This window comes from Chlamydomonas reinhardtii, chromosome 3 (assembly GCF_000002595.2).
Source record: "Chlamydomonas reinhardtii strain CC-503 cw92 mt+ chromosome 3, whole genome shotgun sequence".
Taxonomy (NCBI): domain Eukaryota; kingdom Viridiplantae; phylum Chlorophyta; class Chlorophyceae; order Chlamydomonadales; family Chlamydomonadaceae; genus Chlamydomonas; species Chlamydomonas reinhardtii.
The window spans coordinates 1,311,060-1,338,769 of record NC_057006.1 but is presented as its reverse complement, the minus strand read 5'-3'; the positions used below and the strand labels follow the sequence as shown (position 1 = coordinate 1,338,769).

The window sequence follows — 27,710 nt, the reverse complement described above, 5'->3', positions numbered from 1 at the left end:
CCCTCACCAGCGCCGCCTTCCCCACGGCCCCCGTCGCCCGCGCCCCCGTCGCCCCGGCCACCGTCCCCGGCCCCGCCCTCGCCCCAGCCGCCGGGACCACCCTCACCAGCGCCGCCTTCGCCACGGCCCCCGTCGCCCGCGCCCCCGTCGCCCCGGCCTCCGTCCCCGGCCCCGCCCTCGCCCCAGCCGCCGGCGCCGCCGTCGCCTCAGCCGCCCTCGCCCGTACCACCCTCTCCAGCGCCGCCTTCGCCACGGCCCCCGTCGCCCGCGCCACCGTCGCCCAGGCCTCCATCCCCGGCCCCGCCCTCACCCAAGCCGCCCTCACCAGCGCCGCCGTCGCCACGGCCCCCGTCACCACGGCCGCCGTCCCCAAGCCCCCCCAAATGTCCCTACGGCTGCCGCTGTGGAGACACGGCCTGGGGCTTCCCATGTACGTGATATGTGCATGCGTATGCTCTCAAAATTGTGTTGGGCTTTGATTACTTCCCTTCGTGTCACACTGCAACAGCAGCATGTGTTGGCCTTGGAGCCCTTGCCGCACCCCTACCTCCGCATCAGCCGCTGACTCACCTTCCTTTCCTTGCATTGCGCCCCTGCAGTGCCGCCACAGTACGGCTCCAATGACCTCAACTCGCCGTCGGAGCTGCCGCTGTCCATCACAGACCCCGGCTTCGACGGCAAGGTGTTTTGGAACGCCCGCCAGCAGGGAGGCGCGTAAGTTATTAATGCATGGACAATGTAGCCCCTGGTGTGTGTAAACAATAAGTAGTGCAATAAGCATGCATGCCAAGTCACCACGTCTCACTGATTGCTTAGCTCATAAGTCAAATTTTAACGGTGATGTCCTTCGTGCACTAGCAGATATCGCATACTCAGCAGTGTAAAATTTACGGGTTGGGTGAAACCATGACAGCCCGAATCGGCGGATATATTGACAGCTTTGCCCCCCTTCTCTTGAGGCTTCGGAGCGAACGACAAAATCGATCTTGGGGGCACACTTCACGAAAAGTCCTCACTCTACAGCATAGCTAGTGCGCTTGTCAGCTCTCCGTAACGCTCTATCTCATACCGTGGCAGACCGTCTGCTGTGCGCGTGTGAGGTGCGCACTGGTGCGCATTCGCGCCCTTTCGTCCGTGTGGTACCGCTCTCTTCATGCCCGCCGGTGCAACCCGTGCAGGCAGGCGCGCACTTGCTCCTGCTCCTGCACTCACTCCAGCAGCCTCATCATGCCACCTGCCCGCGCCGTGCTTTCTCCCTGTTCCGCAGCTGGGGCGGCTACTTCCGCATCCTGCCGCCCAGCTCTCCCGGCGCTGTGCTGAACCTGGGTATCTGCGCCGGCTGCGGTCAGAATGTTCCCGGCAAAGGCTACTACGTCGGCACCGGCTTCTCGATCACATTCAACAACTACGCAGAGTGGGTCACTTGGCGGCAGGCTACCGTATCTGCTGCCGCATACACGAAAGGGGCTTGATTGATTGGTGGCGGGTGCTGTGTGACGTGCGTGCTGGGGCGGGCTGAAGGGTCCACCCGAGCATCCTGCTAGCTGGCTGGCTGGGTGGTCAGCGCCGCCACACATACACGGGAGTACGTAGAAATAGAAGTAGAGACACCGCCGTGCTCAAGTGGTGTGAGTGGCCCATGGGGCCAGGCCCGTCTCCTGTACGTACGCCCCCACTACCTACCGAACACGCGTATCCATGCCATGCTGCTGTATGTTCCGTCCGTTGGTGCATGCCGTCCAAACATCGCATCCGCACCGCTCGCCCTCGCAGTAGTGCTGCTCCCCATCACCACATCCCACGGCGGCGCGGCACCCCGCACCCCCCCACCCCACCCCACCCCCACCCCCCCATCCACACACGCACGCACGCACGCATGCACGCACGCACGCACACGCACACACACACACACACACACACACACACACACGCACACACACACACACACACACACACACACACGCACACAGGGGATACAGCTCCATCACCGTCAAGGCCCTGCCGGCTGGTGACACGGCCGATATTGAAGGCATGCAGGTGCGCTCGCATGTCACATCAACATGCATGTCCTTACCCTGACCATGCAGTAATGATTGTTCATGGACAGAATCCGGCCCCTGCACGTGTATTTGCAGCCTTCCTCTGCTTTGCGCCATGCCCTGCTAAGCAGCAATGCAACAGTGTTTTTCAAGTACAGCCACACACGCACACATACACACACTTGCCTACCTGCTTGCGTGCATTCCCTGCGTCAGGTGTACCTGAGTTTCATTGCGCCGCCCGGGCTGAACCCTGGCTCCTTCAAGACCTTCACGGACTACGGCCCGCCGGTCACGCCCTCCAGCCCCCTCACCGCCTTCCCCTCCACCTTCTTCGCAAATGCCAAGGACAACGTCACATACAAGGTAGGTGGCACGGGGGCCAAATAGTTGGAGACACCCCACATCAGCAACTTAAGGGCATGCATGCGTGTGGCACCTACCGCTTGCTTACTTCTTGTGTAGGAGGTGGTGTAGTCGGCACATGCATGTGTCATCGCGTGGCCAGTAGGAATGTGTGCTCTCACACCGTTGTGCGTGTGTGCTTCCAACTTCCTTCCGTGCATGCCACTGACGCATCCCCCTCACCCACCCGCCGCTTTCCACGTGCGCACAAACCCGCAGGACGGCAGCACAACGTACACCGTCCCCTACAATTCCGTGAACCCCGACGAGGGCCTTTTCTTGGCCTTGCATTTCGATGTCGTACAGTACTGCTCCTCCTAAACTTGGATGACAGCAGGGCTCACATGAATACTGCTCCTAACGTTTCCTAAATAATGCGTCCATCTGTACAGGCATATGTATGTGGTAGCAGACATATGAATGCACATGCGTGACGTTGCTGTGAGTGCTTTTGCCATTTAAGTGTGGGCTGCCGTTGTGTGCCCTCGTATGTATTCTCCATGGTGTTGCTCCGCACGCAGCCATTGAGCATCAATCCAGCGCCACTGTGCGCAAGGAAGCCTTGAATTTCAGACTGTTAAATCTCATTCTATCTTGTTAGTTGTTTGCATATGTTGTCCGGCCCCATTCGCCCACGGCTAGGATGGTTGTTGTTAGGAGTGCCACCTGCATGCTGCGTGTTGATCGAAAAGGCAGCAGATTGTTATTGAAATTGCGAGTCATTACTCCTGGCTACAGTTAGGCCAAATTACACTGTATGTACGTTGGCATCTGTCGCGTGAAGGAAACGGCGTAGCAGGTGAGATGAAGATTAAAAGGCAGTAGAAATTGTGAAGTGTATGTGGCTGTCTGTTCATAACAAGGATCCGTAAGTTAGAAGCAGGCACGCAGGGGTGCTGCAGGCACTGGAGAAATCCCCTGCCTTCTTAATATACGTATGTATCAAACTTGCTCATGGCTGAGTTCCAGTAGGTAGATAGCACGTTGCTGTCGGCCCTAGTTTAAACTAGAAAGGGTATTCTTTTTTACTTCTTCAACTTTGGTGTTAATGCGCCCTTACAGTGCCCATGCCCTTTCCTGTTTGGTCCCCCATGCAATTAGTGCAAATGGATGGGGCTTGCAAAGCAAGCCCTCTACAGCGTCACCAGTATTTGCACACGGGCCATACATACTTGCTAGCTGGAAGTGTCAAAGCTGTGAAGACGCCATGCATGTAACCTTTGAATCTTTGATGACCCCTTTCAACTGCTCGTGCATGGTTGATTGAGTGCGTGGTGATCACCATGAGGACGCACGGCGTCTTGCACTAGGCTCGTGTAGGGCCTACCACCGCCGCCTCGCTCCTTGCCTGCTGCCGGCGGCCGCAGAGCAGGTTACCGCCTTCGAAGGGTGACGGGGAAGGTAGGGAGGTGCGCCCGGCCCAGTGCTCGTATTTTATGAAGGCAGCGGCGGCTCAGCAGCGGCCCAATTCCAAAATCGGCGGTTCCGTTCGATTGCCAAAATGAGTATGCTGCCGCTGGCCGCTGCTTCGTTCACTCAAAAACATTTTGGGGGCTTCGGCCCCAACCCGTGGCCCTCTGCACACGGTTCGAGTTGGCCGTGTCGGCGACCTCGAAATTTCGCGCCAAGTCATTACACACACGCCCAGCAGTGGAAAATTGGGTGGTTGCTATTGCCCCGCCCCGGCCCCCTTTGGCAGAAGGCTGCTCTACATTCCCGTGTTCCCACGGTATGCCACGCAGAGTACGGCCTTTTGAGTCCGCTGGAGCTGGGTGGAGCACCCCTGCGCTAAGGCTGTTGTGGCCGAAATCCCAAAAACTGACGCGTCTGTCTGCCGAAAGACCCCCTCAGACTCAACCTGGTCTCACCCGCCGCCGCGCTGCGGGCACCGTCCAAGTAAAATTGCACTCACTTCGATCCCTTCAAAGTGGTCGGGGGGAACTTTCGACGGCACATCTAACCAAATGGTAGATAGGCTTGTCCTAACCTTGCGAGCGTACGTGTCAAATCCTTGTCCCATAGGCCCTCCACTGCCGTACGGCCCTACCCGTGCGGGGTCTTGGGGGCAGATAGAGGGCTCTCCCAAGGTCTGCCCTGACTTCTTTGACATGGTATGCATCTGAAGCCTACTACGCATGTGTATACAGGTGTCGGCAGGGCCGGGGGTCCAAGGGGGATGCAGCAGAGGGCGTGGCGGGCCCGGAAGGGACCTGCAGGTCGCGGCGAGGGCAGCGTGCCACGGCCCGACCTGGCACACGTTTGCCGTGGAGCTGGTGCGCGCCCTGAGAAATTAGATATACACGTATACTGCCAAGCTATGTGGCACAAGGGCTGAGGTGTATTGGGTCGCGCCTTGGGAGTTGATTTTGCAATTCTCGCGCGCAGGACTTGCGTCTTTCAGGGATACTGTAGGCCGCCGCCGCTGGCGAAAAGGGCCTTAACCACGTCCTCGCCCACGACATCCAAGGACCCAAAAATGCCTAGTTCTTAGCGTTTGGGGTGGGGGCTCCCAATGCCCCCCGGGAAGTGTTTGTTGGCAAGATTCGGGGACCGTGTGCAGCCCCACGCGGCGAGAATGCACCCCCGGAAATGTCCAATCTTTGTCGCCCGAGGGGTTGCATTGGGACCCGCTTCTTGCCACTCCCCGAGGGGAAGATGGCAAGATGCAGTTCTGCTCGCGCGGCCGACCCTGCATTGCCGGGGTAAACCTCAGCTCTCAGGGGGCACACAGGCCGACACAGGCATGACGCCGGTCTGGGGAGGGGCAAAATCATACGCATGGCCACACGTGTTTCTCTGTTTCCGTGCAGAACTAGCTGCTGCCGCTCAGGACCCAACTTATGTGACATATATGGGTGCCGTAGTCGGGGCCCCCGTTGCATTTTGCGAGGGTGCATGTCACCACATTGCTTCCTCGAGTGGAATGAGGGAAACCCCTAGGGTGGCACCCCTGCTAAACCTCCAGTGTCATGCAGGATCGACCCGTCTGCTGCTTCGTGCCGTGGCGCCACGTGGTGGTATGTCGCCCACTCGCCCACTGGGCGCCATGTTTGTTGCTGGCTGTTTCCACTGTTGGATCCAGCCTGTTCGATCGTGATCCAGGGGAATGAACGAGCAAGGACTATATGACTCATTATGTTAGTGTTAACTACTGAACTGGTTAACTCCAAGGCCTACGGATAAGAAGAGACCATCTCGGCAATGGCCGCTGGGGACCTGCCACCTGCCGCCACAGAGCATAAAGACCAAGGCAATTCCCATTTTGCGAAGAAAGAGTATGAAGATGCGGCTGCTTGTTACGAGCGGTGAGGGGCGCTTACTTTGCGATCGAACGTCGGTTTCAGCGTACTCGTCGACACTTGTTGCCGCCAAGAGCTCCCGCTCAAAGCATAGTATATCAGCGTCGTCATCACCTTTACCAGCTCGTTGGGTGCCACCCACTCTGTCCCGGCCGTCCCCACACCCACCGCGTCAGGGCCCTGGCGCTGGTCCCCGACAACGCGGTGCTGCTGTCCAACCTGTCCGCTGCGCACCTGGGCAATAAGGCCTGGGGTGCGGCGCTGGCAGCGGCGGAGAGGTGCCTGGCCGCCGACCCCGCCTTCCTGAAGGGCTACGGCCGGAAGGCGGCGGCGCTGCAGGGGCTGATTAGGTGGGGGCGGCTTAACGTTGGTTCGGGCGGGTGCAAAGCTCCTGCAGCGGCACGGCTAAGGTTGGGCGACATGCCGCAGGTTTGAGGGGCCAGGGCGCGGCGGGGTGCCAACTACACGGTTCCTGGCCCCCGTTGGAACCCACGAGCACCGCTCCCTCGCCCTCGCGCACCGCACTTTCGCATTCGCACCCCCTCAGGCCGGGCCACGCGGAGAAGGTGCTGCGGGAGGGCCTGGCGCGGGATGGCGGCAACACCTACCTGCGGGAAGAGCTGGCGCGACTGCTGCAGGTGGGCGCGGGACGGGGAGAGGTGGGACCGGCGGGACTGGGGGGGCGCAGGGGACGGGGTGCAGGGGACGGGGTACGGGGGCAGTGGACACCTTCAGCGGAACGACGCGGGCAACGCACACTAAAAGCAGTGGGTGATGCAAGCCGTGGGAGGTACAAGGAGTGGGTGGTAGAAGCAACGGCCAATGCAAGAAGAGAAACGGGGCGAGGTCGGTACCAGTATCTGCCATTGCTGCTGGTCCGGCGCTTGTAGCAGCAAGGGCTGGGGCTCTACCGAGTGGGGCTCCGGAAGAAGGCAGGCACAGAACGACTAGGACCTGTACATCGTCGCCGGTTGCATAGGAGGCGCGCCGAGCACCCGACGGCCGCCCTTTCTCGCAGGAGGAGGATGGGGACCAGAGCCCGCGCCGCGCCAGAGACGGCTCAGACCGGCCACTGCGAGACATGATGACGCGGGTGAGCCGCTGCCACTCGTGCTGTTGGGTCTCAAGACAATAATGGGTACCGTAGGACTTTCTCGTGTTACAGTTGCTCGAGTGCCCCTGCACCTTTCATGCTTAAAGCAGTGCAGCTTGCGTGGGGGGCAGCCGCGGATGTCGCTTGTGAGGGAAGCGCTGGAGGCCGGCCCGTTGATGCTGTTTGCTGTCGCCTTTACACGCGCTCGTGTGCTTGTGTGCTTGTGTGTGTGTGTGTGTGTGTGTGCGTGTGCGTGTGCGTGTGTGTGTGTGTGTGTACGGTATGTGTGTGCATGCGCTCCCCGCAGATGGGGCCCCAGATCACGCCTGCGGCACCCTGGCCCGCGGACGTCTTCCAAATCGCCATGTTCGGAGACGCCGCGTGAGTGCATTTAGATGGCAGGGGCATGTGGGGGCAGCGAAGTGGGGGCAGACGGTTGTGAACAGTGGAGTGTGGGGGCCTGCGCTGTGCCAACGCGTAGCGTGCTGACCGAATCCACGGGTTGCACGTGGACCTTCTGCTGGCAGCACAGTCCCGCAATGCACACATGCGACTGGCCTTGGCCTGCCGTACACAAACCCTTGACCCGCCTGGGCGCATTGTACGCCGAGGGCTGCTTGCAATCCACTGCTTTACCTTTTTGGTGTCAGCCCCGCCCCGCTGCATGAAGGGCTGGCCCAAGCATCAACATGTCTTGCTGGGAAACGATGCCAACCCCACAACATCGCCGTCTGCACACTCAGGCATGCCTGTGCCCCTCCCACCCGCTGCCCCGCGCCCGCCAGTGCCTTCCGCTCCGCCTTCCGGCCGGAGCACCTGCGGCTGCGCGGTCTGGAGGCGCGGCTGCCGCTGCTGCACCTGGTGGTGATGGGTGCGCAGCGGCTGCGGCCCGTCAACAGCGCCGTGGGCATGGACGTGAGTGCCTGATGTGCAGGCTGGATGGGGCTCTTTTCGCGCGTGTGTGTGGCAAGGCTGGAGAGGAAGGGGCGCGGGACAAGGGTAGCCGTGCGTGTGCAGAACCCACAAGCGAGCAGTGCCCATGCATATGTGTTTGCTGTGCCCACGCACCCCGAACCAAGGTTAGTCACGCATGCATGTGTGTGCAGCACGTGTTCCGGGTCCTGTTCGTTCCTTTGCTCACGCCCCTGACCTGTCTGTCTGCCCGCGCCTCCCGCCTCGCGGCCCCACCAGCACGCCGGTGTGATGCGGCAGCTGCTGGCGGCGGGCGCGCGGGCGGACGGCCGCGACGCCACCGGCTACACGGCGCTGCACCACGCGCTGGGTGGGTGGAAGTGGGTGGGCGGGTGGAAGTGGGTGGGTGGGTGGGTGGGTGGGTGGGTGGGTGGGTAGGTGGGTGGGTGGGTGGGTGGGTGACTTTGGAGTGGCTGCCGCCACAGAGAAAGCCGTCAACACGTGCTTCTGCTCCACCTCCCACCGCCGCCGCCTCTTCCTCGCCACTGCCATTCCACGCCTTCAACCCCACTCTGCCCCCGCCCCTGCCGCCACAGCCCACAACCCGGTGTTGGACCTGGCTGACATCCTGATCACCGAGGGAGGCGCTGACGTCAACGCGCAGGACAGGTGAGCGGCTGGCGCACGGCTCGCTGAGCGGGTCGTGCTGCTGGGGACTTGCGCTGCATACTGGCGAGCCACTGGGCTGGACAATCGAGGTCTGCCCCATGATGACCCTATCATCACCCACTCTAATGGCCTCTCCCCGACAATGCCCCTTTCTACCGGCCCCTCTCCACCGCACTCCACGGACCCGGCGCCGCCCTCCACCCGCCGCCCTCCATCCGCCGCCCGCCGCCCCCGCTGCTGTGCCCTCTCCCCACGTGCTGTGACCCCGCGCTGCTGTGCCCGCCACTCCACAGGTTCGGCACCTACCCGCTCCTGAGCGTCTGCATGTCGGGCGCCGCGGAGTCGGCCCGCCTGCTGCTCAAGTACGGCGCGCGGGCCGACCTCAAGGACAACGACGGCTGCACCGCGCTGCAGATGAGCCAGTGAGCACCGGGACAGAGCGGCGCGGGGCTTTGGGGGTTGGTACCGGCATGGGCAGGGGTATGGGCACGGGCGTGGTTCAGCTCCTGCTGGGCCCTACCTTTGCCAGGCATGGTACCGTTGGCAGTGACTTGGGAAGTAGATGCTCGGCATTGCTGAAGGCTGCACTGGAGATAAGCAAATGACTCGTGTGGACACCCTTCACCTAATGTTACGCAGGTACAACCCGGAGATCCAAAAGCTCATCTACCGTGCGAAGGAGAAGGTGCCAGGTGTGTGCGCGAGCTGGCAGGACCAGTGTCAAAACCTCCGTAGACCTGCCTTCCCTTCCTTTGGGCATTATGCGCCAATGACATGCTGTAGGCAAGGCTGCGCCTATGAATGGCAAAGTGCCCGTTTGTTTGCTCGCTGTCCCTTGCAGACACGGATGTGCGGTCGTGCGCGGGCTGCGGCAAGACGGGCAATAAGCTGAGTTCGTGCGCCGGCTGCCGAAGCAACACCTACTACTGCGGCAGGTGGGCTGTTGGGGGGCCTGGCAGTCACGAACTTGGGAACGTATGGCTTGCAGGCTGGGGGACTGGCGGACTGGCGGACTTGGCGACTGGGGAGCTGGGGGACTGGAGGACCGGAGAGGGGTGTGGGGGCAGGTGTAGGGGCAGGTGTCGAGGACCAGAACCCAGAACGGCACGGACTATTTTGAGAGGCTGGATGCGTCATATGTCGTGGATGAACATCGAGGGAAACAGGCGCTACGGGCTGCCAGTTGGCTGCAATGACGATAGCATTGTGGCGAACGTGAAAAAGCAGTGACATCTGCCCACAAATGCACCTGAGTACAGGGACTGCCAAGTGGCGCACTGGCCTAAGCACAAGACGGCTTGCAAGGCCGCACGCAAGGCCGCGGCCGCTGCTGCCGCTAGCGGCAGCGCCGCGCCGGCCGCCGCTGCGGCGGCGGCGGCGGCGGCGGCGGGCGCCCGCTCCGGCTCTGGCGCCGCCAAGGCGTCGGCCAAGCCGGCTAAGCCGCTGCCCAAGACGCTGCGTGTGCCGGTGCTGCTGGGGGAGGAGTGCCTGTACCTCCAGAGCCTGCAAGCCCCCATGGCCAACATGATGAGTCAGGCGGCGGGCCTGGGAAGTGAGTCGCGGCGTGTGCTTCTGTGCTAAAACGCACTGTGGGAGAACGGAATGAGCGCCTTCTCGCGCGCGCGCATCGTGTACATGCTGTTGGTTCCGCTTGCAGCTGCGTCCAGCCCCAAATCGGCTTCCAATTGACACCAGTGGGCAAATCAGCACCCAGGCCTGGCTAGCCCTGCCCTCACTCTCTACCTGTGCCCTGCATCCCCACCACACCCCGCCCCACCTGCCGCTCACACGCTTCCTCGGGCTCTGGCTCAACACCTCGCCCCACCCCTACCACCCCCCGCATCACGCAGGCCGGCCCATCCCCTCCAACGCCGCAGTGGACACGGACCCGGGCCAGCTGCGCCAGGCGCTGGCGGGCGCGGTGCGCAAGGCCACGCGCGAGCACACCATGCCCATCAAGGTGCAGGTGCCGTGCCCGCCCGGCATGGCGCCTGGGATGCAGCTCGGCCCGCCCGACAGCAGCAGCGACGACGACGAGGACGAGACGGCGGAGGCGCAGAAGCGGGCGCAGGTGGGTTTGTCCAGGGCTCTTCGCAGTGCACAGTGCTGGTCCCGGAACACACTCAGCGTGGCTGTGTGGAGGTCTAACGCGCGTGCCGACGTCACCACCGGGCCGCACATGTCTCCTTCCTTCTCTTGACTTACACGGCCACACATGTGTGCAAAACGCAGGGCCGGCGGCGAGCCCGCACGGCCACGGCGCAGGAGGTGATGGGGCAGTACACAATGCTGTGCTACAACCGCGACCGCACAGTGGTGTTCCAGCTAGGTGGGCAGGCGGGGCGGTGGTGGTGGCACAGGTGGCGGCAGCGGCGCCGGGTTGCGCGGGTTGGGCGGGCTGGGCGGGCTGCAGGGCTGCAGGGTTAGGCGGGCTGCGGACAAGGGCTTGAGTGCACACCGTAATTCCGGTCCACAGGCGGGGTCGTGCCCGGCTGCAAAGTAGGCGATGACATTGAAGCCAGCAACACCGTCGCACTGAATGCGGCATGCGCTGTGTACGCTTTGACCGGCCGGCCCGCAGACGGCACGTGCGGCAGTGGCAAGAAGCTGCGGCACCTGATCCGGCGGCAGGGCGTGTTGGGCCTCAAGGGCTACTTCGCTGCCTACTTCGACGCGGAGTGCGTGGGGGAGGTGAGCGGCGGGGACTGGCAGCAGCAGGGACAGGGAGCGATACCGTGCGTGCACCGGCGAGTGAACTGCCACTCAAGGCAGGCCCGCCATCGCTATGACTGTGTCATATGACCGGGTGTCCCTGCCTGCCGTAGATCTCTGGTTGCGTGTTTGTCACACACACACACACACACACACACACACACACACACACACACACACACACACACACACACACACACACACACACACACAGGAGAGCGGGGGTTTTCCCCCGCCAGCCCGTGGTGCTGACACCCCGTTTGCATTTGCCGTCATGCATGCGCCCATGCCGTCCCCCGCCTGTTTACTTGCTCGTGGTCGCCCACCCTCCGTCTCTTTCCCAAATCGCGCAACCCCTAGTATAGTTAATTGGGCTGGGCCTGGGCTGCGTGTTTGCTCTTGCTCGTCGCGCGCCGCCGCGCTAACATGTTCCTTCGCTCTTGTTCGTGACACTCCCCTGCTGCCGCCCTGTGCTCTGTTGTTTTCTTTATTCGCTCGTAGGTGAGAATTTCATCGAGGATTGGGCGGGAGCTTGGACTTAGCGGCCAGGAGTAGCGACGCGGAGCTAGGAATCGTAGGAGTGCCTGGGCCTCACGGTACCGTGAGCACATGCATGGGTTTGCACCCTTGAGAGCGTGTGGACACTAATCCCCCCTCGAGGTTAGAGTAGCGGGGGTTGCGCGATTTCCGGTTGGTAAGACCGGCGGCTCACCGCAGCAGGTATGCGAGGTAACTTCAGGTAACATCCGTAAACCGTCGCTTTGCTGCATCGCATACACTGTCTTTGCGCAACGTTTTCCTTGTGCTCTTTAACACACACACACACACACACACATATACACACACACACATATACGCACACACATATACGCACACACACACACACACACACACACACACACACACACACACACACACGCCCATACACAGGACGGCGTGCCTACAGACATCATCCTGTCCACGGCGATGCTGGCGGTGCCGAACTGGTGAACCTGTGCCCCTGAAGCACGCCGGATGCAAGGTTTCACTGTCAGACAGCATTTGGACGTGTGCTGCACTGCTGCAAGAGATAAGGACGTAATGTACAGGGTTGCGATCACCAATCAATGCGCATTATGGCTTGGCATGACACCCAGTAGGTGCGTACCTCAGGCCGGGCCTGCAGGGATGCACGGGGGCGTCGTCACTGCATTGCTGTGTAGGTCGCGAGTGTTTCGTAGTGTGTGCTGGCTTTGTCTTCCGTCGCAAGACGGACTGCGTGATTGCGTAAGCAGCGTAACATGAGTTGTGGTAGCCGCGAGCCAGGGAAAGGTGGCCAGGCTTGTCACACGACATGTAATTGTGCTTGGAGAGCAGTCCGCACAGATGTTTTATTGTAGCTGTGCCGTGCCGTGCGTTTCAGACGTACTGGCGCTTTGATGCAGCAATGGGTTACAAGAGTGTAAGTTGCAGGCGACCACCACCGCACCACCAAGTCATCCGGGCGCAACCCCTGGACCCGTTGCAGCTGCACGGCATAATGCTGACTGGCAGCCGCCTCCAGACCTCCTCACCAGCCAGCTATGCTATGATGGTAAGTACCGCACAGTTGAGACACATAGCTTACAATTGCACGGAAATAGTATGGACGACACGCAATCATGGCCACGACTGCCAGGCGTAAGCTATGCACGTGCACACACAGCCTGCAACGTCGGTAGCTTTTGCTTTCGTGGCCCGTCAGTGCTCAACCGGCTGCTGCCAAAACCCGGGTCACAGTGTCCACGCAATCCAAACGTTCAGCAGAAGTCGCAACCCGTAAACATAACTGCGCCACCTGCATAGCCCCGATGTATCACGCCCCAGCGCCGCCGCTCCTTCTCCCTACACTGCTCTTCCTCCTCGTCCGCCGCAGCCCGCGTACGTGCCGCCCGCGTCCCATCTGCCTCCCACTTTTTCCACTCAGTCAGGCTCATGCTGCTGTCCCAAGCCCTACGTCATGACGGCCCACTGCCGCTACAAATACACCCTACGTCAGGTTCATGCCGCGGGCGCTCAGTGCGCGGCAGCAGAACGTCTCCTTCTCCGGCTGACCGCCCTTGTTGGTGCTGAAGATGGATGAGTACACATCCTTGCTGGCGCCCTGAGGGATCTTCAGCCGCTTAGCAGCCGCAGCTGCTGCTGCCGCCGCGCCGCCCGCCCCATCCTCCAGAGGCGGCGATGCGCCCCGCCCTGCGGTGGGGGCTGCCACGCCAGCGGCTCCGGCCGCCTCGTCTGCAGCCGCCGCCGCCGAGCGCTTCTTGTCCTTCTTGCTCGCCGCCGCCTTCGCCTTCTCCGCCGCACGCGCCGCCAGCTTGGCGCGAAGCTGCTCCAACTGCTCGCCTGTAGTCATCAAATACACATGCGGCGGGGGTGTCAGGAGAGCAGGGAAGGGCATGCGTGCAATCGGGCCGAGCTGCCCTGAGCAGCACAACGCGATATCAATGCGGCTTTCGTACAGTCCACCTCATCAACCCCTTTTACGCCTCTTGCATCCCACACACACGTTTTGACCCACCCGTGGGGTTCACAGGGATGCTCTCGAGCTCCGCCAGCTTCTTGCCGCCAGCCTCGGCCAGCTCCTCCACTGCCGCCGGCACCTCCTTGACGGCCTTCTCGCTCACCACCAGCCCGCTGGGCCGCAGGATAACGAACTTGTAGCGCCCGTTGAAGGGCTGGCCGCTGACCGGGCAGCAGAACTGTGACTCGTTCCCGGGCTGGAAGGAGACCTGAGAGGCGGCCTTGGGCGCCTTGGCGGCGCCGGCGCCGTTGGCACCGCTGCCGTTAGCGGCGGGCGTGAGCTTCAGCTCCACGACGGAGCGCAGCCCCGTGATGTGGGAGAGCGTGGGCGGCAGGCTCTTGTCGAGGAGGCGCACGATGAGCGCGTCCTTGTTGTACAGGTTGCCCAGCTCGTCGGCGACGCAGGGGGCAGCCAGTAGCTCGCCGGAGAGGTGGCAGCGGGTCCACTTGGCCAGCCGCGCCTCTTCCGGGTTGACCTTCTCAACCTTTTTGTACGCGTACATCTCCAGGTAGCAGGAGCGCGACTCCGCCCCAGTAGAGCCACCGTCGCCACCGCCACCGCGAAGCCGGTAGCTGAGCTGCAACGTGGCGCTGGGACTGCAAAAATCGCCGAGCATGCGGTCGTCGGGCAGCGACGCGCCTCCATATTGCAGACGCTGCAATTCAAACAGCATCAAGTGTAAGACAAGGCAGTCGCGAGCGGCGAGAAGCCCTGTTTACCTACCATGAAACGGCAGGGGCCAAGCTCCGGGCTTCGGGCCGCTAGCTGCTCCTTGAGAGACTGAACGGTGTCCTTAGCTGAGCACATGACTGCTAGGGTGCCTACCGGCGCCCCGCACCGCACAAAGACCTGGGCGTCTCGCATCTTCGTGAGCTAACGGCTAAGGGCCTGGGGTCAAGTGCTGGCGCCAATGATAAATTCTTCTTTAGGACGGGGGGAGGGAGGCTCAACTAACAGGCGAGGTATCTCGAAGACTGTTGTTGTTTTAATGCCCAGCCACCACGAACCCCATGCAGCCCACCGTGGGTGCAGCCCACCACGAACCCGATGCAGCCCACCGTGGGTGCCACTCCCGCCCCCATCCGTGGCAAGCAACGGCCCGAGTTGCGATGGGGGCGCGAAACGAGGTGACCTTCGCCAATTCCGCACTGGTGTCGCTGCTTTCTAAGACGAAGCCTTGAACGACATATTGTTAACTCGGCCTTCTAGGGCAGAGATTTGGGCCACTACTAGCCTCTCGTGATGGAAATGGCAAGGGGCAGGAAAGCGTAGGAGCCTCTATTCCGGCTCTTGCCAAAAACCAGGATCCCGACTATGGCTGTCGGCCCCGCTATCTAAAAGGTACAGGCCCCCAGGCCCCGGAGTGACACGCAGCCAATTTCGCTGTGCTAGACTACTATGTGTTTCCAACCGTCAGGCCCCCCGTGCCCTAAATCGCATTAAGTCAGTGCTACTCTCAAATCAGTATTCTCGCTCCGGTGATGCCCCCTTATCATCTCTCCCTCATCAACAACCCCCCATGACTCTTCACAACTGACTGCGGCAATCGCAGTGCATTTCCATGACAAACGTTCCATCAAGTAGTGTGCCCTCCCCTGCCCTCCCCGCTCTCAACTCTCAAGCACAGTGCTGCTTTGCCCGCACCCGCGCTGCAAGCCCCCGGCACCGCAACCGCCACTGCGTCATCCAACCTGTCCTACCCTGTACTGCTGTACAACGTATCAAGCGGCTGGCTCAGCCGGCAGTCGTGAAAACGCACACGCACACACAATTGCCCGCCACATCTCACGACTCACGGCACGGGCGCAACAGCTCTGCTCACCCTATTCCAACACGTCGTCCCGACCAGAGTCCACAAGCTATTTCCATTGCACGCACCTACTCGCAAACACATACACCCCCACTCTCTCAAGGGACAAGACATGTGGTTTCCCTCGCATGGGACAAGCCCACCTCACAGTCGGTCCGTAGACCCGCGACGTCAGCACACCTAACCCGGTAACCTACTGCGCCTGCTGCTCCTACTGTTCCTCCTGTCCCTCGAGCCCTAATAACTCCTCCTCCCTCTCCTCCTGCCCTCCTCCAGCCCCTCCTCCTGCCCCTCCTGCCCCTCTTCTTCCTGTCTCTCCCCCTCTCCCGCCCCTCTCTCTCCACCCCACCACCCGCGCTACTCGAACAGCGCCTCCCCAAACACCGACAGCAGTGCGTCCCAGGTGCGGCCCAGCAGGCTGCTGCCCCAGGCGTACAGCCCCAGGCCCAGCAGCACCGCGCGCAGTTTGGCGCGGTAGGCGGCGGAGGTGAAGGACCTGTGCGGCGGCGGCCAGGGGGGGGGGGGAGGGAGGCATGGGTGGGCGTGTGTGTGTGTGTGTTAAAGAGCACAAGGAAAACATTACGCGTAGGACAGTGTATGCGATGCAGAATTACGGCCGCGGATTACCTTCAGAGTATACTTACAGCAGCCGACCGACCTGCCGAGCCGAGTGTGCGCTTTCAGGGCACGGAATGAGAGTGTGTGTGTGTGTGTGTGTGTGTGTGAAAAAAGGGACGGTGCGCTTGAAAAACGTATGCGTGTGTGTGTTCAGCCGGCGTGGCCCTCACTTGTGGATGTAGAAGGTTGGCCGCTTGCCGTTGGGCCGCCGCGGCGGGAGTCCCTTGGCAGCCACCTGCACCCAGGTGCACAGCAGGAGCATCTCGGACGTGTGCGGACTTGTGCAGGAGCCGAAGGCGCAAGAGCACACTTGGTATTAGGTGTACACCCACGTGCGCACACACACTCGCTTTCCGTGCCCTGAAAGCGCACAGTACATTCCGTCAGGATCCATGTACCTGGTTTGGAACTCAACACGACACACACCCTGTCATAGCTCCTCCTGCCCACTCACCTGCGAGTAGATGCGCAGTCGCTCAGGCATGGTGACCCCCAGTGCGGCGCTGGAGGCGCGAATCACCGTCACCACCTGGGGGAGTGGGGAGTGGGGAGTGGGAGTCAGGCACGCACGCACACGGGGTTACGACCCGGACACATACGCACACGCCTCGGGCGGGCTCGTTCAGCCCCTCATGACGCACAACGGGGGCGCATGCACACACGCACACACAGGTGAGATACAGGGGCTGAGTCCCCAGCACCCCCAACCCCTTGGGGGCTTAGTTTGGGCTGGTATCTACAACCCTCCCCTCGCTGCCCTCCCCAGCCCTTCCCCCCCCCACTCACCCTCAGCAGGTCCACCAGGTGCCTGCTGACCGCGCTCAGCAGCGCCGTCATGTCGCCGAAGCCGCGTATGCCCAGCCGCGCCCGCAGCGCCGCCTCCTCCGCGCGGTTGCGGGCGCGCTGGGTGAGCAGCAGCGGCAGGATGCGGCCGCCCGCCTCGCCCGCCATGGCCGTGGAGATGTCGGCCTGAAAGGAAGGACGCGGAAGGGGGGCGGGGGAAGGAGGGGTTGTAACTAGCCAGCCCCAAAACCAACGAAATCGAGCGGAGCACAGGCAGACGTGTTAGTTGCAAGCGATGATGCTTATGGGAGGTGGGCCGAGGCGTCGTGGAGCAGCAGGGCGAGCGGCGCCGGCGATAAATGTCGCTCGGTGGCGCGGAAGGAGGGGATGGGGGTCTCCAGGCATGACTACCTAAGAGAAGGCGCCAGCCGCCCCCCAACCTTACCGGCCCCTCCCGCCACTCCTCTCCCGCCACTTCCCGCCCCCCTCACTCCCTGCTCCGTGAACAGCTACCCTCCACCTGTAACTGTCGCATCTGCCTGTGCCCCGCTAGTTTGGCTTGGTTTGGTTTAGTTTGGGCTGGCATCTGCAACCCTCCCGCCCACACGCACACACCTGTGTGGCCTCGTCCTGCATCACCACGGCGCACCACAGCTGACAGAACTGCTGCCGCAGCTCCGGCTCCACCTGGGGTGAGCGGGGTGAGGAGGTGAGGGGGGTGAGGGAGTGAGGGGGATATGGCAACACATTAAGAGAGTAGGTGGCGAGAAGCGACGAGCAGGACGTGTCCTACCGCACACGCACCCCACTGCCTGATTTGCAACCAACTCCGCCTTGCGTGGAACGTTCCGCCGCGTCCATTCCCTTCCCCTGCCCTCCTCCTCCCCTCCTCCCCCCCTTGCTTCCCTCCCGCCCCACCTCCAGGTATGTGCCGTGGTCCAGCACCACCACCTCGAAGCCGCGCCGTGTGCCCCGGAACAGCCAGCGCAGCCAGCTGGGCCGGCCTGGGGGGGGGAGAGAGAGGAGACAGGGGGATGAGTGGAGGGCGGGGGGGGGGGCGGGGAGAGAGAGGGGACAGGGGAGGGAGTGGAGGGTGGGGAGTGGGGACAGGGGAGTGAGTGGGCGGGTTGGGGATTCCCTGCATGACTAGGCAGTAAGGAGGATGCGGTGAGGTTGAATCGGTGCAGGGAGGGAGCGGGGCGGCGGCACCGCTGCTGGCGGCGCACGGCGGTATGGCGGTGGTGTGAACATTGCATGTATGCACGGGTGTGCTCCACACGCGCTTGGGGCTTTGCCCCCCGCAGTGCGCCCCCTCCACCACCACAGCTCCTCCTCCCTCTCCCTCCCTTCCTCTCCCGTCCTCTCTCCCTGTTGCCGTTGGGCTCAGGCACACAACAACCCCTCCCTCCCACTGGCCCCTCCTCCCCGCCCCTCCTCCCCGCCTAATCACTCCGTTCTCCATGAACGGCTAACGCTTCTGCCTGTGCTCCGCTCGGTTTAGCTTGGTATGGTTGAAGTTGGGCTGGTGTTTATTATACACACACACACACACACACACACACACACACACACACGTACACACACGCCCTGCTCACCTTTGGGCCGCACCATGAGGTTGCCCGGGTGCGGGTCGCCGTGCACATAGCCCTGTAGGAACATGAGCTCGCCGAACAGCCGACACAGCTGGCGGCCCACCAGGCGCGGGTTGATGCCCTGGGGGGAGGCGAGTGGGGAGGGGAGGGAGTAGGGGAGGTGGGGTTGCAGGGATGTTTGGAACAGCGGTACAGGATGCAGGGGGGGGGGGGTTGTAGATACCAGCCCAAACTAAACCGAACTCAATGCAATAGAGAGGGGAGGAGAGCGTGGCCTACGCTTGGGGGATGTAAGGAGGGGTCCCCTACCCGAGCCCAACGAGCAAGGGGTGGGTGGGGTTGTAAGACGATTGGGTTGGGGTTTTAGAGATGCATGGTGGGGTGGTGGGGTGGGATTCTTCGATGGTGGGAAGGCAACACTGACCCCAGGGCCCTTTCGTCAAATGCCGAATCGGGTGTAGCTGCAAACCACCCTGCCGCAACCCTCACACCACAGGGCCACCTGCCGCACCTGCCCTAAGCCAGCGCCTGTCTCGTCAACCCTCAATCTCCCCGCGCCTTTACCTCGGCTCGGTCCCGTCCGGATGCCGACGCCTCCCTCCCTCCTTCATGGGTGCGGGTAGCTGCAATCCCACCGCGCGCACACCCCCACTCCCACCCCCACCCCCCTGGCCGCTGGACTTCACGGACATCGGTAACAACGTGTCTGCTATACTACTGTTCCTGGCTACGCCTTCACTTCTTAGATAATCATGAATGTAACCCCCACCCACACGCCACACCCCACCCACACGCCACAACCCACACACACGCAGGCCGCTGCCTACCTGGCGCGTGAGCGCCTCCACGTCCGTTATCTTGGCGCCCGCAATCCACTCCATGACCAGCACCTTGCTGCTGCACAGGTGCTCGTGCAGCTGCGGCACACGCACGCGCCCGGACTCGCCCGCCGCCGCCAGCACCTCTCGGAAGCGGTTGCTGTTGCGGATCTCATTCCTGGGGTGCGGGGTGCGGGGTGCAGGGTGCGGGATGCAAACAATGCGGGTTGGGGGTTACAACGATTGGTACACAGGAGTGTAGCGAAGTAGACAGCAGGCATAGAGGCCGCGGAAGTCCCGTATCGGGATGAAGGGCGTCAGGGTTGCCCCGGCTCTTCCCGCTTCGCGCGCACCGCTCTTGGGCACCACACCACCGCACTTCGGCACATCTCTAGGCTCAGACACACACGCGCACCCTCTACGCCTTCCTCCCCCTCCCCCCCTTCCCCCCCTCCTCCCTCTTCCCCTCCCCCATGTCTAGGTGTCTCCTGGTCACGTGCTGGGAACGGTGAAACGGGCCCCTCCCCCTTGTGGTTTAGTGTGGGCTGGTCCTTACAACCCCTCCCCACCACCACCACCACCACCTGCACAACCACCTCTCCCCCTCCCCCTTTGGGACCTATTTGGTTGCGCTCTGGCAAGCAAGCAACCCCCCGGACGGCCGCTTCTTCATTGCATCCTGTACCGCTTTTCCAACCATCTCTGCAACCCCTCTCCCACCCCCCACCCCATGCGCTCCGCTCTTTTGCATCGGGTTCGGTTTAGTTGGGGCTGAGGGTGGGTACACCCCATCCCCTCTCCCTCACAAGCCTCTCTCCCACCCCCCCCCAACCCCGCTCGTTTTCGTTGGTTTTGGTTGAGTTTGGGCTGGTATTTACAACCCCCCTCTCCCCCCGCCCCACCCACCTGAAGTCCAGCTCCACCTCCAGCTTGGCCGCCAGCTCCTCGTACAGCCAGTGCAGCCGGATGGTGGGGAACAGCGCCCCCGCCGCCCGAGCCAGCGCCGACATGACGCACAGGTCCGCCGCCACCGAGCCCGCCAGGCCCGGGTACTGCACCTGTGGGGGGGGGGGGGGCGAGATGATGTCGACGACGCGGGTGTTGATGTCGGGTGCGTGTGATGTGATTGGGCCAGGCACAGAGCTACACACACACACACGCACATACCGCACACGCACACACCGCACACGCGCGCGTGTGCACAGCGTCAACCTTTCCTGTCGTGCTTGCCTTTTACACGCGTGCCCGTCCCCCCCCGTAGTTTGGGCTGGTATTTACAAGCCTCCCCCGTCTTCAGTGCATCCTGTACCGTTTTTCCAACATCCTTGCAACCCCACCCACCCCGACCCCCCGACCCCCCGACCCCCCCCCCGACCCCATCCCGCCCCCCCCCCTCCCCCACCTTGACCGCCACCTCTCTGCCGTCCGCCAGCACCGCGTGGTGCACCTGCGCCAGGCTGGCTGCGGCGGTGGCGCGGCGGTCGAAGGAGATGAAGGTGGCGGCCACCCGGGCGCGGCCGCCCAGCTCCCGCTCCAGAGCGCGCCGCACCTGTGGGGGGGGGAGGAGGAGGTGGGGAGGTGGTGGGGAGGAGGTGGGCAGGAGGTGGGGAGGAGGTGGGCAGGAGGTGGGCAGGAGGTGGGCAGGAGGTGGGCAGGAGGTGGGCAGGAGGTGGGCAGGAGGTGGGCAGGAGGTGGGGAGGAGGTGGGCAAGAGGTGGGCAAGAGGTGGGCAGGAGGTGGGCAGGAGGTGGGCAGGAGGTGGGCAGGAGGTGGGCAGGAGGTGGGCAGGAGGTGGGGAGGAGGTGGGGAGGAGGTGGGCAGGAGGTGGGGAGGAGGTGGGGAGGAGGTGGGGAGGAGGTGGGCAGGAGGTGGGCAGGAGGTGGGCAGGAGGTGGGGAGGAGGTGGGCAGGAGGTGGGCAGGAGGTGGGCAGGAGGTGGGCAGGAGGTGGGCAGGAGGTGGGGAGGAGGTGGGCAGGAGGTGGGGAGGAGGTGGGGAGGAGGTGGGCAGGAGGTGGGCAGGAGGTGGGCAGGAGGTGGGGAGGAGGTGGGCAGGAGAGTTGAGGTGGGCGGTGCGTGGAACACAGAGCAACAACAACAATAACAACATACGTTCGACTGCCTCGTGTGCACCCTCCCACTCCCGCCCCCACGCCCCCTCCTCCAATTGCCCACCGTCTACCGTCTCCATGAATGCAACCCCCCCCTCCCCGCCTCTCGCCTCTTTGGTTTAGTTTGGGCTGGTATCTACAACCCCCCGCCCTCCCCGACTCCCACCCCCCTCCCGCCTCCTCGCCCCCTCGCCCCCCGCCCCCTCGCCCCCTCGCCCCCTCGCCTCCTTGCCCCCGTCTCACTGCGCGGTAGGGCCTGGGCACGGCGCGGTCCTCCAGCTGCGCCAGCACTGTGCGGTACTCGCGGGGCACGCCGCCGAACGCCGCAGCGAACTGGCCCGCCTTCACATACACGCCGCCGTTGCGCCGGCACACCTGCGAGGGCAGGGTGTACATGTGAGAGGCCTACATATGCATGCGCATATACACGCACGTTGACCCGTTCTGCGTGTGCTTTCCTCCCACACACGCATACGCACACAAACACACACACACACACAAACACACACACACGCACACACACACACACACACACACATTGATGTAGCAGTGGAGCTGCCGTGGGCCCGGCTCCCCGCTCCTCGATGAGCATGCAAGCCCCCCCCCGCCCCCCCCCCCCCCACACACACCCCTTATACCCCCAACCCCCCCTAAGTCTGGTTGAGCACTTACAACCGTCCCCCCACACACGCATACATACACACACACACACGCACACCCCTTATACCCTACCAACCACCCCTCCTGCCCACCTCCAGCAGCTTGTTGGCCCAGTAGGTGTGCAGCTGACTCAGCGCCTCCATGTAGCCCTCATCCTTCTCCGTGTCTGTACCGTAGCAGGAGGCCTGGCAGGGGCCAGCAGGCAGGCCAGAGAAAGAGCCAGAGTGAGAGTGAGAGTGAGAGCGAGCGGAAGGGGTGGAGGCGGCGCGGAGAGGAGCGTTGAAGTGGTGTTGGGGTGCGGGTGGCGGGTCGGGCACTCCCCACATGCACCACCGACCGGTACCTGCATAAGCCGTCTAGAAACACGCAGCCGGGCCCTGAACAGGCCCGCCTCTCCCCCAGCACCGGCATAAACACCATACTTCGGCCCACGCCGCGTGTGTCACTGCCGGCACGCACAGGCAGCACAGCACACGCCCGCGTCCGCGCACCTGGAAGCGCTTGTAGCTGAGAGACGCCCGCACCGCCCACAGCACCGTGCGCAGCGTGCGCGGCGCCGCCGCCGCCAGGCCCGCCGCCGCATCCGTCGCACTGGCCAGCGCCGTCGCCCCAATCGCTACCAGCACCGCCATCAGCGTAGCGTACGCCCGCCGCGCCACCACCCGCCCCGTGCCGTGCACCCGCCGCGCCAGCCACGTCGCGTCGGCGGCGGCCACAGCCGCCGGCCCCGTCAGCGACGCCGCCGCCGCGGCGGCGGCGGAGCCGCCTGGCGGCGGCACCGACAACGACGCAAGCTTGGCGGCGACGCCGCCGGCGGCGGCCGGTGTACTGCCGCCGTACGGCGCGTACGGATAGCCGTACACGTATGGGCCGCGGTACAGCGGGTAGGCGCCGGCGGCGCTGTGCGCGAAGTCGCTGTGTCCGCGCAGGAGCGCCAGGTAGCGCACCGCGCGAGCAAACAGCACCCGCATGGCTACTGGTTCCGCGAGTTGCTGGCTACTTGCGCGCTAGTTGCAAGCTTACTAGATAAGGGCTACCTATGTGGCTGTAGCTGCTTTGCAGGTGCCGCTCACAGCCCTGGCTATACGTGGCCTTGTCAAGCCGCGTCCGGCAGGACCTCCTCGTCTCCCTCGCCGTCGCCCTCACCGCCCTCGCCCACAAGCCCCGGACCTCCGAGGCCCTGGCCGCCGCCCGGCCCCGCCGCCGCCTGGGCCTGCCCTGCCGCTGCCGCCGCCCCCGCTGCTACTTGCCCCTGCGCCGCCCCTCCTGCTCCCGCCTCCGCCTCCACCTGCTGCTGCTGCGGCTGCGGCTGCTGCTGCTGCTGCCCTTGCTGAGCCGCTACTACCACTTCCGGCAGGAACTGCTCCAACCCCTCTCCTCCCTCCTCCTCGTTTTCAATCAGCGGCGCGATGAACTCCTCGTCGGCTTCGAGATCTGAAAGCGAGTCGTCGTCGCTATCGCCGGCGTCGTCCCGCTCAGACTCAAAACCCTCAGACTCCGAATCAATGTCTGCGTCCGCGGCCGGCGGCTCGTTGTTAGCGTCCTGCGCCTGCTGCTGCTCGTCACGCTGGTGGTGCTGTTCGGGGTGCTGGCGAGCTTGCGGGTGGTGTGCTGCGCCGCGCTCGGCGTCGGCCGCGACCGCCGGGGCGGCGGGGGCTGCCGGGTTGAGCGGCACGGGCGGGATAGCGCCTGCAGGCTGGGGCGCCGGGTCGGCCTCCTCGGGGCTCTGCGACAGCACCTGCGCGCCACGGAAACGTTTACGCGTGTCCACACACATTACGATTGCCGTAAGGCGTGCGCGGCGGCCGCGGCGCACCTGGAGAAGCCGGAAGCGCGCAATCGCCGGGGGCAGCTGGTTCTTGCTGGCGTAAAGGTTGAGCTGCGGGGCGCGGATCAGTATCTTTGCGGCTGCGTTTTGTTGATGCTCAAGGCGGAAATCGTTCATCGTCTCTGCGAATCAACGACCCATGCCTGCAGGCCCCCGGCGTCCCCAGGGCCCTTCAGGGCAGCAAGTGTAGCCCGATGAACCAGTTGTAATGCAACCAGCTTCGCGCCGCGCAGAATCCTGGGCTGACGTGTGAGCGACAACCCGTTTCTCAGCGAAAGAGCGTATGTGCTCGTCTTTTGTGCTTTGCCTGTGAAAGATACACACTTTGTGTTCGAACAAAAACTGTTTTGCTACTGATTGTGCAGGATGAAGGGCGGGTAAAACATCATGGAAGCGCCAAACGCCAGGGGTGAACCGGGCTCCCGTCATACGTCATTCAAAACGCTCACACACACACACACACACTTGTTGCAATGGCCATGGAATCAGAATCTGGGCGCCCCTCGGGCGCGCTGGGCGATGGGTCTACGATGTTTGGCACAGTTCTGGTATCTGGTGCCACCGGCTTCGTAGGATTCCATGTGGTGCAGACATTGCTTGCCCACTCCGGTGTCAACCAGGTGCGGCCTGAGGAGCCTGGGCCCGGCGCAACAAGGGTTGTGCGGGCCAGGGTGTGGGTTCACCTCCACGGCGACCAACGCCACCAGTGTTGCGCTCCATCGCAAATGGACCCCAACGCCCACAGGTCCGGTGCCTCACGCGCAAGCCCACGCCTGACCTTGAGGAGCTAGCAGCTGTCTCGGGCGGACGCGTCCAGCTATGTTTGGGGTGAGTGCGCGGCCACAGACTGGCTGCGACGTGGCCTTTCGAGTTCCTAGCCTTCCCTCCTCTTCTTTGCTGCTCCGGAGTGGGCCGACTGTCAACCCTATGTTTGCTTCCGGTTCCAGTTCCGCTGCATTTGACGGGCCACTTCTATAACCTTCTCGTTGCTAGCTCACATGCTGCCTAACCTGCCTTCGCAAAACGCAGGGATCTGGGCACTGTGGAGTCGTGTCGGTCCAGCGTGGCTCCACACCTGGCCGATGTGGACGGAGTCATCAACTGCGCGGCGCACTACCGATGGTGAGTCGGCCGGCGGGAACAATTGCACAAACCAAACAAGCCTAGCAGGATTGCGGTGTCTTGGAGGCGATGTCAGTGGCGATTGACGTGCGTGGGGTGCAGGTCACGGCGTGAACGCGCGCCATGTAGATACGCCGGTGTGCGTAAGCATGCGGCAGTGCAGCCGGTGCAGGCCCCGGAAATTATGAAGTCAGCAACACGGCTGCGGTCATAGCTGCTGGAACCGTCGATGGATGGGTCACACGGGTTGCGGGGTGCTGCGGCCGCGGCCGCCCCCAGTGCATCATTACTGCCTGTGACTCCAGGCACGGCACGGCACGGCACGGCGCGGTCCAGGAAGCCCCACCCAGAAACCCCAGGAGTGCTGAACCCCACGAGTTCCGCACCCGCGGCCGCTGCAGGTGGACCAAATCGCCAAACCAGTTCCGCCGGCTGAACGCGGAGGCAGCCGGCGAGCTGGCCGCCCTGTCCAGGCAGGCCGGCGTGCGGCAGGTGGGCAGTGCCGGGGATCTGACAGGGCGTGCTTCGGGAGTTCAGGGCCGGGCTTCTGACAGGGCGTGCTTCAGGAGTTCAGGGCCGGGCAAAGGAGTCAGGGCTGCTCCGCAGCAGTGGACCTGGGCTTCCTGCGCTGCCCCGGACTGGCCGTTGACTTTTGTGCGCTGCCTCGCTGGTGTGTCGTACGGCACAACCCCGGCGTACGGCAGTTCGTGCAGGTCTCCACCATACTGGCCATGGGCTCGCCGGGTGACGGCTGGGGCTCCGCCGCCCGGCCGCTGCAGCCCGACACGCCCCTGGGCCGGCCCGCCAGTCGCTACGCAGCCAGCAAGGCCGCAGGCGATGAAGCAGTCCTGCGGGTGGCGGCGGAGGCAGCGGCGGAGGCGGCGGCGGAGGCGGCGGAGGCGGGGGCGTCAGGAGCAGCGGCAGGGCGCATTGCGAAGGCGCCGGGGGTCGCAGAAGCGGCAGCAGGTAGTAATGCGGCGGGAGCAAGCGGTGTGGACTCGGCAGCAGTGGCAGCGGCAGCGACAGCAGCAGTGGCAGCGACAGAGGCGAAGGGCTCGGTGCATGCTGCAGCAGGGGAGGGGCAAGGGGCCAGCAGCAGCGCCGTCGGAGGAGACGCAGGTGGAGGCGGGGGCAGCGGACGACCCTTCGCGGCGTGTGTGGTGGCGCTGGGGTGTGTGGTGGGAGCAGACAGGCGGCTGGTGGCGGGCGGGGAGGAGGACGTCATGCGCATAGCTGACCTGGTGCGGGGCAAGGTGAGGGCGTGCGCTCGCGTGTACAGTGATCGAGGAGGACAAGGGACAAGAGCGTGCGTGTGTGTGTATGCATGTTCGTGTTCGTTTGCCTGTGTGCCTCTTGTGCCAATGTGCGTGTCAAAGTTGTTGTGGAATCGTGGGTAGCCATGTTGCACGATTGTGCTTTCTGCAGCACTTTTTGCGGTCGTATCTGTAGGTGCACCGTCGGTATGTGGGTCGCACAGCATGCGTTTCGTGGGTGTTCAGGCCCCACCTTGCTTGCCGCGGGTTGCTGCCGCCGCCCCACAGGTTCCGGCCACGTTGGGGCATGAGACCACGTTCACCTACATTGGAGTGCGGGACGCGGCGGCCGCCATCGTGGCCGCCCTACACCGCGGCAAGACCGGGCGACGCTACCTGGTGCGTGTCTGGGGGCTTGCCTGGCGCCGTGCCGGGTGTCGTGTCTGCAATTGTGTCTGGCGTTGACCACCGTCAACTCCTGCCGCCGACATTGTCAGTACACAGTGCATAGTAGCACATCGACAGAAACAGAACCTTGCTTGCGCATGCGCTCACGCTGACGGAACCTTACCCATGGCCAATGTGTACCGTATGTGTGTGTGCCCTGCAGATTGGCAATCAGCGCATGGCCACGGACGAGTACTACAACCTCATTGCGCGACTCAGCGGCACGCCGCCGCCCAGGCCGGTGGTGCCGGTGTGGCTGGCGGCAGGCTGGGCGCAGGCAGCTGCGGCGCTCGCGACGCTCACCGGGGTGCCGCCGCAGGTGGGTGTGCAGTGTGCTTGCCTGCGTGGCGAGGTGGCGGTGGCGCAGGTGCAGCGCAGGCCATGCCCCTGTCCCAGCTCCTGACTATAGCCTGGCGCAAAACCTTCAGCCAACCTGACCCCACTCACTCCGCCAATCACTCCGTTCATCACTCTGCGTTGCATGGTCGGCCAACGCCCCCACCCCACCCTACCCCACCCCCACCCCTGCCGCCAGGCCCCGCCCGACCTCATCCGCACCGTGGCGTACGGCACCCTGTTGTACGACAGCGGCTGCAGCGAGGCCGAGCTGGGCCTGGCGCTGCCGTACCGGGACATCGCGGCCTCGTTCCAGGAGGCGGTGGAGTGCGTGAAGCGGCACGATGCGCAGCGGGTGGCCGGCGCACGGCCGTAGCGAGTGAATGAGAGGTTGAGCATGGCGTGTGGTGACCGAAGCTGCATGCTGCGACCTGACGATATTGCTAGTGAGCATCCTTCGTGCAACAGGGGAGTGGTGACTGCTGGGAGCCGAGAAGCGGGGAGAAGCGGGGAGAATTGGGGAGACCAAGAGCTAGTGAAGCGTCCAGAGGAGCGCCCCGTGACTGGGCGTGACACGTGCTGGACCCGGGGGGTTGTAAGTACCAGCCCAGGCTAAACCAAACCGGGGAGAGGTAGAAAGCTCATGAAGGGCATGGCTGCAAAGATGT

At 63.5% G+C, this 27,710-nt stretch overlaps 6 protein-coding genes across 7 annotated transcripts; 3 read left to right on the top strand and 3 right to left on the bottom strand.

Moving 5' to 3' along the window:
- The first annotated feature begins 410 nt into the window (after nucleotides 1-410).
- Nucleotides 411-3,673, top strand: CHLRE_03g150750v5 (uncharacterized protein). 2 transcript variants are annotated; one of them, XM_043060507.1, is made up of 7 exons: nucleotides 411-430; nucleotides 600-738; nucleotides 1,078-1,100; nucleotides 1,268-1,414; nucleotides 1,971-2,037; nucleotides 2,256-2,405; nucleotides 2,664-3,673. In XM_043060507.1, the coding sequence occupies exons 2-7, from the start codon at nucleotides 730-732 to the stop codon at nucleotides 2,763-2,765; spliced, it is 498 nt and encodes a 165-aa protein (XP_042925636.1). In that variant the 5' UTR covers nucleotides 411-430; nucleotides 600-729; the 3' UTR covers nucleotides 2,766-3,673. The 2 variants fall into 2 exon arrangements, with proteins under 2 accessions (XP_042925636.1, XP_042925635.1); XM_043060506.1 differs by lacking the exons at nucleotides 411-430; nucleotides 1,078-1,100 and adding an exon at nucleotides 471-516 and having other exon boundaries at nucleotides 600-714.
- A 1,927-nt stretch (nucleotides 3,674-5,600) lies between these two features.
- CHLRE_03g150700v5 (uncharacterized protein) lies at nucleotides 5,601-12,586 on the top strand. Its single transcript, XM_043060505.1, has 16 exons — nucleotides 5,601-5,749; nucleotides 5,920-6,093; nucleotides 6,291-6,381; nucleotides 6,762-6,836; nucleotides 7,144-7,217; nucleotides 7,622-7,751; nucleotides 8,028-8,118; nucleotides 8,345-8,417; nucleotides 8,711-8,839; nucleotides 9,057-9,109; nucleotides 9,259-9,352; nucleotides 9,677-9,969; nucleotides 10,268-10,488; nucleotides 10,650-10,746; nucleotides 10,999-11,108; nucleotides 12,060-12,586. Exons 1-16 carry the CDS (start codon nucleotides 5,646-5,648, stop codon nucleotides 12,117-12,119), a joined length of 1,869 nt encoding a protein of 622 aa, XP_042925634.1. The 5' UTR covers nucleotides 5,601-5,645; the 3' UTR covers nucleotides 12,120-12,586.
- A 2-nt stretch (nucleotides 12,587-12,588) lies between these two features.
- CHLRE_03g150650v5 (uncharacterized protein) lies at nucleotides 12,589-14,603 on the bottom strand. Its single transcript, XM_001695620.2, has 3 exons — nucleotides 14,392-14,603; nucleotides 13,666-14,323; nucleotides 12,589-13,490 (listed from the first exon to the last, which is right to left on the bottom strand). The coding sequence occupies exons 1-3, from the start codon at nucleotides 14,530-14,532 to the stop codon at nucleotides 13,138-13,140; spliced, it is 1,152 nt and encodes a 383-aa protein (XP_001695672.2). The 5' UTR covers nucleotides 14,533-14,603; the 3' UTR covers nucleotides 12,589-13,137.
- A 185-nt stretch (nucleotides 14,604-14,788) lies between these two features.
- CHLRE_03g150600v5 (uncharacterized protein) lies at nucleotides 14,789-23,080 on the bottom strand. Its single transcript, XM_043060504.1, has 13 exons — nucleotides 22,548-23,080; nucleotides 22,149-22,241; nucleotides 21,640-21,771; nucleotides 20,692-20,838; nucleotides 20,196-20,347; nucleotides 19,299-19,467; nucleotides 18,475-18,592; nucleotides 17,798-17,883; nucleotides 17,495-17,566; nucleotides 16,883-17,065; nucleotides 16,551-16,625; nucleotides 16,267-16,331; nucleotides 14,789-15,974 (listed from the first exon to the last, which is right to left on the bottom strand). The coding sequence occupies exons 1-13, from the start codon at nucleotides 23,025-23,027 to the stop codon at nucleotides 15,836-15,838; spliced, it is 1,911 nt and encodes a 636-aa protein (XP_042925633.1). The 5' UTR covers nucleotides 23,028-23,080; the 3' UTR covers nucleotides 14,789-15,835.
- Nucleotides 23,081-23,128: 48 nt separating this feature from the next.
- Nucleotides 23,129-24,200, bottom strand: CHLRE_03g150550v5 (uncharacterized protein). The gene is made up of 2 exons (XM_043060503.1): nucleotides 23,873-24,200; nucleotides 23,129-23,794 (listed from the first exon to the last, which is right to left on the bottom strand). The coding sequence occupies exons 1-2, from the start codon at nucleotides 23,999-24,001 to the stop codon at nucleotides 23,153-23,155; spliced, it is 771 nt and encodes a 256-aa protein (XP_042925632.1). The 5' UTR covers nucleotides 24,002-24,200; the 3' UTR covers nucleotides 23,129-23,152.
- Nucleotides 24,201-24,310: 110 nt separating this feature from the next.
- Nucleotides 24,311-27,696, top strand: CHLRE_03g150500v5 (uncharacterized protein). The gene is made up of 8 exons (XM_043060502.1): nucleotides 24,311-24,504; nucleotides 24,630-24,712; nucleotides 24,914-25,006; nucleotides 25,408-25,498; nucleotides 25,711-26,259; nucleotides 26,548-26,658; nucleotides 26,870-27,025; nucleotides 27,242-27,696. The coding sequence occupies exons 1-8, from the start codon at nucleotides 24,358-24,360 to the stop codon at nucleotides 27,416-27,418; spliced, it is 1,407 nt and encodes a 468-aa protein (XP_042925631.1). The 5' UTR covers nucleotides 24,311-24,357; the 3' UTR covers nucleotides 27,419-27,696.
- The last annotated feature ends 14 nt before the right edge of the window (nucleotides 27,697-27,710 follow it).